Source organism: Sminthopsis crassicaudata, chromosome 3 (assembly GCF_048593235.1).
Source record: "Sminthopsis crassicaudata isolate SCR6 chromosome 3, ASM4859323v1, whole genome shotgun sequence".
Lineage (NCBI taxonomy): Eukaryota > Metazoa > Chordata > Mammalia > Dasyuromorphia > Dasyuridae > Sminthopsis > Sminthopsis crassicaudata.
The window spans coordinates 191,697,918-191,710,597 of record NC_133619.1 but is presented as its reverse complement, the minus strand read 5'-3'; the positions used below and the strand labels follow the sequence as shown (position 1 = coordinate 191,710,597).

The following is a 12,680-nucleotide window of genomic DNA, read 5'->3' as shown; positions in this document are numbered from 1 at the left end:
TTGTTAGTGATATATAAAAATGCCGAGGATTTATGTGGATTTATTTTGTATCCTGCCACTTTGCTGAAATTTTGAATTATTTCTAGTAGCTTTTTAGCAGAGTCTTTGGGGTTCTCTAAGTATACCATCATGTCATCTGCAAAAAGTGACAGTTTAATTTCCTCATTTCCTACTCTAATTCCTTGGATCTCTTTCTCGGCTCTTATTGCCGAGGCTAGCGTTTCTAGTACTATATTGAATAGTAATGGTGATAGTGGGCAACCTTGTTTCACTCCTGATCTTACTGGGAAAGGTTGCAGTTTATTTCTATTGCATATTATGCTTACAGAAGGTCTTAAATATATGCTCCTGATTATTCTAAGGAATAGTCCATTTATTCCTATACTCTCAAGAGTTTTTAGTAGGAATGGATGTTGGATTTTGTCAAATGCTTTTTCTGCATCTATTGAGATGATCATATGGTTCTTATTAATTTGATTATTAATATGGTCAATTATATTAATAGTTTTCCTAATATTAAACCAGCCCTGCATTCCTGGAATAAATCCTACTTGATCATAGTGTATTATCCTGGAGATGATTTTCTGAAGTCTTTTTGCTAATATCTTATTTAAGATTTTAGCATCAATATTCATTAAGGAGATTGGTCTATAATTTTCTTTCTCAGTTTTCGATCTACCTGGTTTAGGTATCAGTACCATGTCTGTGTCATAAAAGGAGTTTGGTAGGACTCCTTCATCCCCTATTTTTTCAAATAATTTATATAACATTGGGACTAATTGTTCTTTAAATGTTTGGTAGAATTCACATGTGAATCCATCTGGCCCTGGAGATTTTTTCCTGGGGAGTCGATTAATAGCTTGTTCTATTTCTTTTTTCTGAAATGGGACTATTTAAGCAATTTATCTCCTCCTCTGTTAATCTAGGGAGCCTATATTTTTGGAGGAAGTCATCCATTTCACTTAAGTTATCAAATTTATTGGCATAAAGTTGGGCAAAGTAACTCCTTATTATTTCTCTAATTTCCTCTTCATTGGTGGAAAGATCCCCCTTTTCATTTGTAAGACTATCAATTTGATTTTCCTTTTTCTTTTTTTTGATCAAATTTACCAAAGGTTTATCTATTTTATTGGCTTTTTCATAAAACCAACTCTTGGTTTTATTTATTAATTCAATAGTTTTTTTACTTTCAATTTTATTGATTTCTCCTTTTAATTTTTGTATTTCAAGTTTAATTTTTGGTTGGGGGTTTATAATTTGGTCTTTTTCTAGCCTTTTAAGTTGCAAGCCCAATTCGTTAATCTTCTCTTTCTCTATTTTCTTCAAATAAGCCTCTAAAGTTATAAAATTTCCCCTTATTACTGCTTTAGCTGCATCCCAAAGATTTTGGTATGATGTCTCATCATTGTCATTATCTTGGATGAAATTGTTAATTGTTTCTATAATTTGCTCTTTCACCCAGTCATTCTTTAAGATAAGATTATTCAGTTTCCAATTACTTTTTGGTCTTTTTACCCCTAACTTTTTACTGAATGTAGCTTTTATTGCATTGTGATCTGAGAAGAAGGCATTTATTATTTCTGCCTTCCTACATTTAATTTTGAGATCTTTATGTCCTAATATATGGTCTATTTTTGTATAGGATCCATGGACTGCTGAGAAGAAAGTATATTCCTTTCTATTGCCATTCAGTTTTCTCCAAAGGTCTATCATACCTAGTTTTTCTAATGTTCTATTTACTTTTTTAATTTCTTTCTTGTTTGTTTTGTGGTTTGATTTGTCTAAATCTGAGAGTGCAAGGTTGAGATCTCCCACTATTATAGTGTTACTGTGTATTTCTTCTTAAAATTCTCTTAACTTTTCCTTTAGAAAGTTAGATGGTATACCACTTGGTGCATATATGTTTAGTATTGATATGGCTTCATTATTTATGCTACCTTTCAGCAGGATATAGTTTCCTTCCTTATCTTTTTTAACGAGATCTACTTCTGCTTTTGCTTGATCTGAGATAAGGATAGCTACCCCTGGTTTTTTGGCTTTACCTGAAGCATAACAGGCTCTGTTCCAACATTTTACCTTTACTCTGTATGTATCTCCCTGCTTTAAGTGTGTTTCCCGTAGACAACATATTGTAGGGTTCTGCTTTTTGATCCAATCTGCTATCCGTCTCCGTTTGATGGGATCGTTCATCCCATTTAAATTTACAGTTAAAATTACTAATTCTGTATTTCCTGCCATCATATTATCCCCAGATTATGATTTTTCCCTTGACCCCCCTGATCCCCCTCCCCGATAGTTAATTTACAGACCCCCCTTGTGACGCACAACCCTCCCTTTTTTTTTTTTTAGTATCCCTCCCCCCTCCCTCCTTTTCCTTTTTCCTTTTCCTCTCCCCCCTTTTAATGAGGTGAGAGAAAATTCTCTGAAAAACAAATATGTTAATTATTTACTCTTTGAGCCTCTCCTGATGAGAGTAAGATTCACACAATGATTCTCCCCCTCACTAAGTTCCCTCAGATATGGTGTATTTTCTATGCCTCTTCCTGGGATGTAGTTTCCCTCTTTTTATCGTTCCTTCCCCTTTTTCTGAACCGACCTCCTTCCCTTTACTACACCTCCCCTTTTTTTCTTTTATATCAGTAAAATCAAATTATCCATGAGTACTTTTTATATACCCACAACAGAGTTACAGTTCTCAAGGGTTCTGTGTACCTTTTTCTGTTTCTCTTCAGTCTTGTGGATGTAGATCAAATTTTTTGTTTAAGTCTGGTTTTTTTCTTAGAAACATATAGAATTCCTCTGTTTCATTGAATGACCATCTTCTTCCATGGAAAAAGATGCTAAACTTAGCTGGGTAGTTCATTCTTGGTTGCAGTCATTGATCTTTTGCCTTACGGAATATCAGGTTCCAGGCCCTTCTATCTTTTAATGTGGAGGCAGCCAGATCTTGGGTGACCCTTATTGTGGCACCTTGGTATTTAAATTGTTTTTTTCTAGCTGCTTGCAGGATTTTCTCCTTTGTGTGGTGATTCTGCAGCTTAGCCACAATATTCCGTGGTGTTCTTTTTTTAGGGTCTATTTCAGAAGGAGTTCGATGAATTCTTTCCACATCTACTTTCCCTTCTGTTTCTATTATCTCTGGACAGTTCTCTTTGATAATTTCCTGTAAAATAGAATCTAGGCTCTTTTTTTGGTCATAGTTTTCTGGAAGTCCAATGATCCGCAGATTATCTCTCCTAGATCTATTTTCCAGGTCTATAGATTTTCCCAGTAAGTATTTGACGTTGTTCTCCAGCATCTCATTTTTTTTGTTTTTTTTGACTGATTCTTGGGTTCTCTGTGAGTCATTCATTTCTATTTGTTCCATCCTGACTTTTAAGGAGTTATTTTCTTCTTTCACAGTTTTTAGTTCTTTTTGTAAATGCCCAATTTCGTTTTTAAATGAATTATTTTGCTCTATTGAATTTTTTTCCATTTCCCTAATTTTTTTTTGAGAATTATTTTCTTTTTCCAATTCAGAAATTCTATTTTCTTGAGACTTTTTTATCTTTTCCAATTCAGAAATCCTACTTTCCTGTGTTTTTTTAACCTTTTCTAATTCATAAATTTTGTTTCCTTGCATCTCCTGTGAATTCTTTATTTTTTCCAACTCCAATTTCAGGACGTTGTTATTCTCTATCATAGCTTCCCTTTCTTTTCCCCATTTTTCTTCAAACTCCCTCAATTTTTTAAGAGTTTCTTCTAGGAGAGATTTATGTGATGGGGGGCAGGAATCGTTCCCCTTTAGGTTGTTATCTGCTGACTCTCTGCTGTTAATTTCCTTGGGGTTGGATACCCGCTCTTTCTCTGTGTAGAAGGAATCTATAGTTTTTCTGTCTTTTTTGTTCATATTTAAAAAATCTTTTGGGGTCTGTCCCTGGGGTAGGAAATTATTTATTTACTTCTTTACCAGCTTCCTCCCAGACAGGATGGATGCAGCGGCTCCTGCACCTGAGCTAAGATAGAGCTCTGGGAGAGAGTTCCCCACCCCCTCCCTGGAAGTGCCTCAGAGGTGATTAGCGCTGCTGTGCCCCGAGGGCGCTGAACAGTAAAGGCAGCACAAAGCCCAGCCTATGTGTCCGGGTGTGGCGTGGATGTCTGCAGCAGGTGAAGTGAAAAGCCCCTGTGCTCAAACTGGAAGTGTCTGCCAGAAACCGCGGTCCCTAGTTCAAAGGTTCTGCTTCTCTGGGACTTCCTGGAGCTGAGTTCCACTCCCTCCAAGTAAACTAGGCAGTGTGTGTTGCCTTGGGCCGTATCCACCCACTTGTCAATCTCTTAACTATTCTCAGGTGGTAGCTGAGGCCACACCCCCTGGTGCCGAGATCTGCTGAGTCACCTCCAGGATCGGGGGAAAATATGAGTTTTTAAGGTATTTTAGCTTTCTCTTCTGAACTGCTAAATAATTAGCAGAGAAGAGCTAATAGTCTGTGCCAGATTCCTTCATCTCAGTGGCTTCTCTGATCCCAGAGCCCTTCCCAGCACAATCAGCAGATTATGCTAGCACCCAGCCGTCTGTGCTGGCCTCTCTTCTTCCTCCCCTGGGGACTGACCTTTTCTGTTGAAACTCCAGATTCTCTTCAGCTGGTAAGTCGTGCTTCCAGTCCTTGTGGTATCTATCAGTCCTGGGCTTATTCTGAGGCTGATTTATCTAATTGGTTGTGAGGGAGTGAGGACCTTTACAGAGTCGTGTGTTTCTTCTCCGCCATCTTGGCTCCGCCTCCTGTTGGTCATTTCTTACAGAACAATAATATTCCATAACATTCATATACTATCATTCACCCAACCATTCTCCAATGGGCATCCATTCATTTTCCAGTTTCTAGCCACTACAAAGAGGGCTGCCACAAACATTTTGGCACATACAGGTCCCTTTCCCTTCTTTAGTATTTCCTTGGGATATAAGCCCAGTAGTAGCACTGCTGGATCAAAGGGTATGCACAGTTTGATATAACTTTTTTGGCATAATTCCAGATTGCTCTCTAGAATGGTTGGATTTTTTCACAATTCTACCAACAATGCATCAGTGTCCCAGTTTTCCCACATCCCCTCCAACATTCATCATTATTTGTTCCTGTCATCTTAGCCAATCTTACAGGTGTGTAGTGGTATCTCAGAGTTGTCTTAATTTGCATTTCTCTGATCAATAGTGATTTGGAACACTCTTTCTTATGAGTGAAAATAGTTTCAATTTCATCATCTGAAAATTCTGTTCATATCCTTTGACCATTTATCAATTGGAGAATGGCTTAATTTCTTATAAATTAGAGTCAGTTCTCTGTATATTTTGGAGATGTGGATTATTTCTAATAGCTTTTTAGTAGAATCTCTGGGGTTCTCTAAGTATACCATCATATCATGTGCAAAGAGTGATAATTTGGTTTCCTCATTACCTACCCTAATTCCTTTAATCTCTTTTTCATCTCATTGCTAGCGTCTCAATATTGAATATTAGTGGTTATAGTGGACAACCTTATTTCACTCCTGATTTTATTGGTTATGATTACAGTTTATCACCATTACAGATGATGCTTACTGACGGTTTTAAATAGGAGCTACTGACTATTTTAAGGAAAAGTCTATTTATTACTATATTCTATAGTCTTTTTAATAGGAATGGGTATTGGATTTTATCAAATCTTTTTTCTGCATCTATTGAGATGATCATATGAATTTCATTAATTTGGTTATTGATATAGTTAGTTTTGCTAATAGTTTTCCTAATATTGAATCAGCCTTGCATTCCTGGTATAAATCCTACGTGGTCATGGTGTATTTTCCTGGAGATTATTTTCTGTAATGTTTTTGCTAACATTTTATTTAAGATTTTTGCATCAATGTTCATTAGGGAGATTGTTCTAGAATTTTCTTTCCTATGAATTTTCATCCTACGTGGTTTAGGTATCAATTCCATTTCTGTGTCATAAAAGGAATTTGGTAGGAATCTTTTAATTCCTCTTTTTTTCAAATAGTTTATATAGCATTGGAGTTAATTGTTCTTTAATATTTAGTATTTTTATCACATTGTTGTTGCCCAATTAAAATGCCTGATCATTTAAATATCCTGGATATTTTCATTCCGTTTAAATTTAAATTTAAACTTTTAGCTATAGTCAGTTCCCTCCTCTTCCCCCCAATATGTTAATATGATTTGAATTTAGTTATTTCTTGTTTTGAATAAAAGGAAAGTATGTCCCGGTGAAGCATGTTAATAGAAAATAATGTTAATATTTTTATTATTTCCTTATTTAATACTTGTTCTTGAAGAATGTATAGTAATATTCCTCTGGCTGGTATAAAAAAATTCTTAAATTTTTTTTTTTTTTCTTTTCTAAGGTATAAGCTCTTCACCCAGACTTTGAAAAACATTGAAGAATGTGAAGGTGGTATTGATGAATTCTCTAAAAGCTATGAATCATTTGGAGTCCATAGATGTGCTGATGGTAGTTTGTATTGTAAGGAATGGGCTCCAGGAGCAGAAGGAGTTTTTCTCACTGGAGATTTTAGTAAGTACTGTTCATTTAAGTGGTTTTAAAAGTAATACTTTTCTTACCTCTTTTATAAAAGTAGCTTGTGGATTTAAAATATGTAATTATTTGCCCAGGGTCACACAGCTAGGAAGTGTTAAGTGTCTGAGACCAGATTTGAACTCGGGTCCTCCTGAGTTCAATGCTGGTGTTCTATCCACTGCACCACCTAGCTGCCCCCAATGTCATAAGTTTAGAATTGGAAGAAGCTTTTTAATTTAAATACCTCATTTTACAGATTAAGGAAATTGGGGTCCAGAGAGAGTAAATTAACTCATCCAAAATCATATAAATAGCATGGGAGAGAGTCAGGATTTGAATTCAGGTCTTTTGATCCTAAATCAAGTATTCGTTTCCTTGCATCATGCTGCCTTCATTTATTTGTCAACCAGTTATTCAGTAATTATTTATGAAGTGTCTGTTGTGTATGAGGCACAGAGGTTCTAGGAATACAAGTTTGAAGAATATTATTGTCCTTTCTATTTTTTGGAAATAAAGATATGTTAATATAGTGAAAAATAATTTATTAAATATTTACCTGCATATGTTTTTGTGCTGAGCTATAGAAAGTTAATAATTAAACACTGTCTCTGTCCTTATGTTCAGAAACTGATCACATCAGTGTTTTTTCTTTGAATAGAACACATGGTATGCAAGACTACTTGATTAGTAAATATTGGTGTTTATCTTGCTAGTTAACAAGAGTACATTAAGCCCCTAATATGTATCAGATTTTTTATGGTAGGTACTGGGGTTTATAAAAATGATAGTGACATGGCTTCTGTTTTCAAGGTATCTACCTATTATTAGGGAAGAAAGTATGAACCTTGGTAAGTACATATAAAATAAAGAGGTTTACTGACTGTGGCGTTGGGAAAAGTTGTAAGGGGCTCAGTTTTCATACATTGAGCTTATCATCAGATTAGGCATCAGATTGAGTAGAGACAAAGAGAAACAGATAAAGTTCTCTCTCATGCCCAAAACTGAACAAAGAGATGGCCAGAAGTTGGCCATGGCTGGCAGTTAGATTGAACCATAGAAGACAGTATAAGATCCAGTAAATTGAGACTAAAGTTTGTGGCTGATAAGAAGGAAGGAAAGAAATAAGTGATGTTCCAGGCCCTTTGCCTTAGCTGAGAATACAAATAGAAGTAACAAGAAACATTCTTTGCCCTTTAGGAGCTTACAGCAGAGGAAAACATCACATACAAGATTGTTGAGGGTCTGGGGAGAGGGGAAAAATGAAAGAATGGAGAGAGGAAGAAAGTACCTAATACTGGGGATGATTTTGAAAGTCAGATATTGGGTAAGGAGGAGATGAAGGCAAATTGGCCTTCTCAAGCCACAGGAAGAATTTACCTTTGAGATATAGACTGTGCAGAGCCTGTTCCAGGGCAAGAAGGTGCCAAGACCTGAGAGAAGTTTCAGGATGATACAGTAGCCAAGAAGGCATAGCTTTTGGGAACTGAGTGGATGCCCATCAGTTGGAGAATGGCTGAATAAGCTATGTTATATGAGTGTTAAGGAATATTATTGTTCTGTGAGAAACGATCGGCAGTATGATTTGAGAGGGGCCTGGAGAGTCTTACATGAACTGATGCCATGTGAAGTGAGCAGAATCAGATCATTGTACATGGCAGCAAGATTATACGATGATCAATTCTGATGGATGTGGCTCTCTTCCACAATGAGATTTTTCAGACCAGTTCCAATGATCTTGTGATGCTCTCAGAGAGAGCTAACTGTGGGAACTGAGTGTAGTTCACAACATAGCATTTTCACTCTTGTTGTTTGCTTGCATTTTATTTTATTTCTCATTTTTTCTTGTTTAATTTGATTTTTCTTTTGTAGCAAGACAGTTGTATAAATATGTATGCGTATATTGGATTTAACATCTATTTCTACCATGTTTAACATATATTGGGTTACTTGCCATCTAGGGGAGGAGGTGGGAGAAAAGTGGGAAATTGGAACACAAGGTTTTGCAAGGGTTAATGTTAAAATTATTCATGCATATGTTTTGAAAGTAAAAAGTTTTACTTAAAAAAAAAAAAATGACAATTTTGAATTACAGAAAGTCAGGACCAGAACCAAGAGGAGTATGGGAGAAAATTTGTGCCAGAAAAAATAGTTTGTATCAGAGGATGATGGTGGTAGAATTGAGGTGGTTTTCAAGCCATATTTTGAGATCTGGTAATCAGGGACTGAAGTTAGGACTCAATCCTTTCTTGTCAGAATAGAAGATCTTTTTACAGCATTGTACAGGGAATCCAAGTTTGTCTCTTCACTCTACAGATCATTGATAGCTGCTGTTATTGTTTTTTTAATCATGGCCAACTCTTCATACCCCTATTGACAGTTTTCTTGGCAAGGATACTGGAGCTAGTGTGTGATCTGCCTAATTCCATGCCTGAAATCCATCTAGCTGCTTCAGAGAGAACTACTGCAGGAGTCAGCTAAATTATTGTTTGGGATCTTATGTCTGAGGATCTTGCAAGAGACACCAGCATAGTTTCCAGTCTCAATATCAATCTTTTAGGGTTACACCAAGGGATAAAACCAATTCCTTATTGTGGAAGGTGGCAAAAATGAGCTGAAGCCCACCAGGAAATGGAAATGTGTTCGGATTCAGTAATTGAGGACGGTAATGGGACATAGTACCTGCCATCTACTCCATCCAACCTCTACATTATGATGGAGACCAGGTCCAGTGGCTAAATCAATTACTTCAATAATGCTAGAGACAAAAGAGCTATTGAGGCACAGAGTTCCAACCTATGTTTTGAGCCTCAGATAGCCTCAAATAGAAGAAAACACCAAATGCAATGATGTTTAAGAGACAATCTTAGAAGAAAAAATAATTCTATAACAAATATAAGCAGAGCCAAAAATGACTCTGATAAAAGATATATAGTAGTGGCTGCTTGAAACAAAGCAAGAGATAAAAAATGAAAGTAGACTTGAAATAAATCTTTGCATGAAAAAATTGGAACATAAGAAATCTTATAAGTAGCTTATTACCTGAAAAATAGAAATTATCAGGCCTAAAGGATTCCAGGAGATGAGGAATATTAGAACACAGTCCAAAGATTTATAAAATAGAAGAAAATATAAGGTATCTGCTATCAAATGCGATTGATATGGAAAACAAATCAAAGAGTTAATTTAAGAATCATTTGACTAATTAAAAACCATGACCAGCTTAAAAATCTGCATATCAAGAACATTGTCCAGATAGATTAGAACCAGGGATATATATTAAAAGTAGAGTAAAAATAGAATCCATAGCTTTTGTAAGAAATTACAAATTTGAAACATGAAGGAATGTCTTAGCTAAAATTAAAAAAAAATACCGTACACAGAAAACTCACACACACATAAAGTAGAAGAATTTTATTTTATTTCTTTTGATTGTGGTAGAGAGGGAGATCAGAATGTAGTAAAAGATTTTTCTTGAGCACCTGTAGAACTTGTTGCTTTAACAGTTGTTGCATGTGAGCACCATGTGAGCAGGGATTTTTTTCTTTTTACATCTCCAAACATCTCCATTTAAGTGTACTGTTTTATACAAAGTAATGAAAATTTTTTCATTTACTCAGTTTGGATAAATCATAGATCATTGAAATCTCAATAATGACAGTAAGACAAGGGAAGGTAGCTTGTAGTTAAGTTGTGAGGGGTTTTAAAAACTAAAGAGAGGAAGCTTATATTTAATTCTAGAGGAACTAGGGAGTTTATAAGGGAGTGATATAGTCAAGTTAAATTTTAATTCTAAAACTTTTCCATTTTGAATTTCATACATTCATTCATTCACACACATAACATTCCATGTATGAAGGAAAAAAATGAGTATATATGTTTATACAAAGGATATGTGAATCTACAAATATTATGTCTAGCTGTCTTTTTTCAAAATATATTGACTGACTACATAATAAATTCAACATGATATTTTCAATATGCTACTGATCTTTGTTTCTGAACTTTTTTCATTTTCCCCTGAGAACTTTCAGAAGTGCTTCTGTGACTCTTTTCTTTTTTGGGCACCGTTATACCTTTTATTCCTTAATCTCCTCTCCCCATCAAAAAAAGAAAAATATCATCCTTGTTACAAAAAGTATAGTCAAGACAATAATCACTAGAATTACTATTATTATTATTTTTTGCATTTCCTAAATATTAGGTGTTGTTAATTACTAGTTTTCCTGTGTAGTAAGTTTACTTTATTTTTTGCTGAGGCAATTGGAGCTAAGTGACTTGCTTAGGTCACATAGCTAGGAAGTGTTAAGTGTTTGAGACCAAATTTGAACTCAGGTCCTCCTGACTTAAGGGCTGGTACTCTATCCATCACACCAACTAGCTGCCCAAGTTTGTTTATTTTTAATGCACATTGTTTTATGAATAATGTTGGGAGAGAAAAAATCGGAACAAAAGGGAAAAACCATGGGAAAGATAGAAAAAACAGAAAAAAAAGAAGTGAACATAGCATGTGTTGATTTACATTCAGTCTCCTTAGATCTTTTTCTGAATGTAGACTATTATTGTGTCATGCCTGTATCTTTTTTTCCCTAAAGAGCTGATTGTCAGAGATTTATCAGGATAATTTCTGAGTGAAGGGGAGAGAAGTCCTCACACTCAAAGGTCTATTCAGTCCTATTGAGTTATATGTTCTGGCTACCATTAGCAGGGTGGGTCCACATGTAATATATATATTTTAAAATTTTTATTCTTTAGATAGGACTACTGTTTTTCCCCTGACCATTTTTTCTTCATGGACTCAGTAGCTACAACTACAGCTACAGCTGCCAAGTCTGGGAATAGATCTGCTTAGACTCCTGTGCTCAGAGAAAGTAACAAACCAGAAGAGGCAATTAAGAATTTAATATATTGTTTCAGGCTTATGTGGCTCCTACGTAGTTAATATTTATCTTCAGATACATGGCTTCATTACCATAGAAGAAGAGTCTCAACTTTAGCTTACTAGAGGAAATGAGTGAGAGGGGGAGAGAATAATCATTCTTTTAAAAAATTGTATTAAATAGGTGGTTTCCATCTGGCTCACTTGCCAATCTTAGACCCAGTTCCACCTCAGGGCTAACTAGGAGGGGGTATACTTCTAGAGAGGAGTATCTTTTAGTCAAGCATGTCCTTCAGCAAGAAGCAAGACTTGTGTGTCAATGGGGGCAGATCCAGCATATGCTCTGCCTTAGCAAAGGTCCCACTCATTAAGACTTTACATGTAGAAGACATTGTATATGCTTAACTCCATCACTTCTGGTAGAAAAACAAGTCTTACAAAGTTAGATTATGGTTAAATGATCTTATATGGAAGGAAATAGATAACTTAAAATGCCTGATTACTAATAAAATATTTTTTCTTTTTTCCTATTTTTTTTTTTTTCCATATTCAGTTAGTTTGTATTTTATTTAACACGTCTTTCAATCGGGGGCATATAAGGAGTTCAGATGACACTGATAATGATGTTAGAATAAAATAATTTAATCTGTCTCGTAAATAAAAGGTTCATGGCATCTGACAAGTTGTGCTTTGTTTTAAAAATACATTGAGGAAATATTTCAAACATTTCTTAACTATTTATTGTTTTGATAACAGAAAAAAAAATTTCTTTGTTTTAAAAACTAGTCACTCAAGAAATCAGTAGCTACAATAGCCTCTCAAGGATTCTAGATTTGTAGCTACATTTACCAGAACTGGGATGTCATCCCTTAAAAAGGATTTCAATGCAAACAAACTACTCAGAGGTCTTAGCACTAATTTTTAATTCTCGAAGCATTCTTTACCAAGAGAAAGTTATGGTAAGGGATAATTATACTTCAAAAGTAAATTTTGAGTTTTGAAACAGTTTATTTCATAGCTACTAAAATTTTGTTGTCAGTTTCTTTCTAGCAGGTCAATTATAAAAATGGAATAAAGATATCTGGGTAAATATGATTCTATTCTCTTCATTTCCTAGGGTAAAACATGAAATTATTCTATTTTTTGTAGATAGTTTAGATGGAATATCATTAATGCAGAATGCCGAGTAGTCCTGTTTGACCTTTGACATTTATTGAATTATGTAGAACATTGAAATCTGCATCCTATATTATGTGAGA

The 12,680-nt window shown here is 35.1% G+C and overlaps 1 protein-coding gene across 1 annotated transcript in view; it reads left to right on the top strand.

Moving 5' to 3' along the window:
- The window catches only part of GBE1 (1,4-alpha-glucan branching enzyme 1), a 258,453-nt gene that overhangs the window by 43,398 nt on the left and 202,375 nt on the right, over window positions 1-12,680 (top strand). Inside the window, exon 2 of the mRNA XM_074299786.1 lies at window positions 6,373-6,542. Coding sequence (XP_074155887.1) covers window positions 6,373-6,542 — 170 coding nt within the window. The remainder of the gene's footprint in view (window positions 1-6,372; window positions 6,543-12,680) is intronic.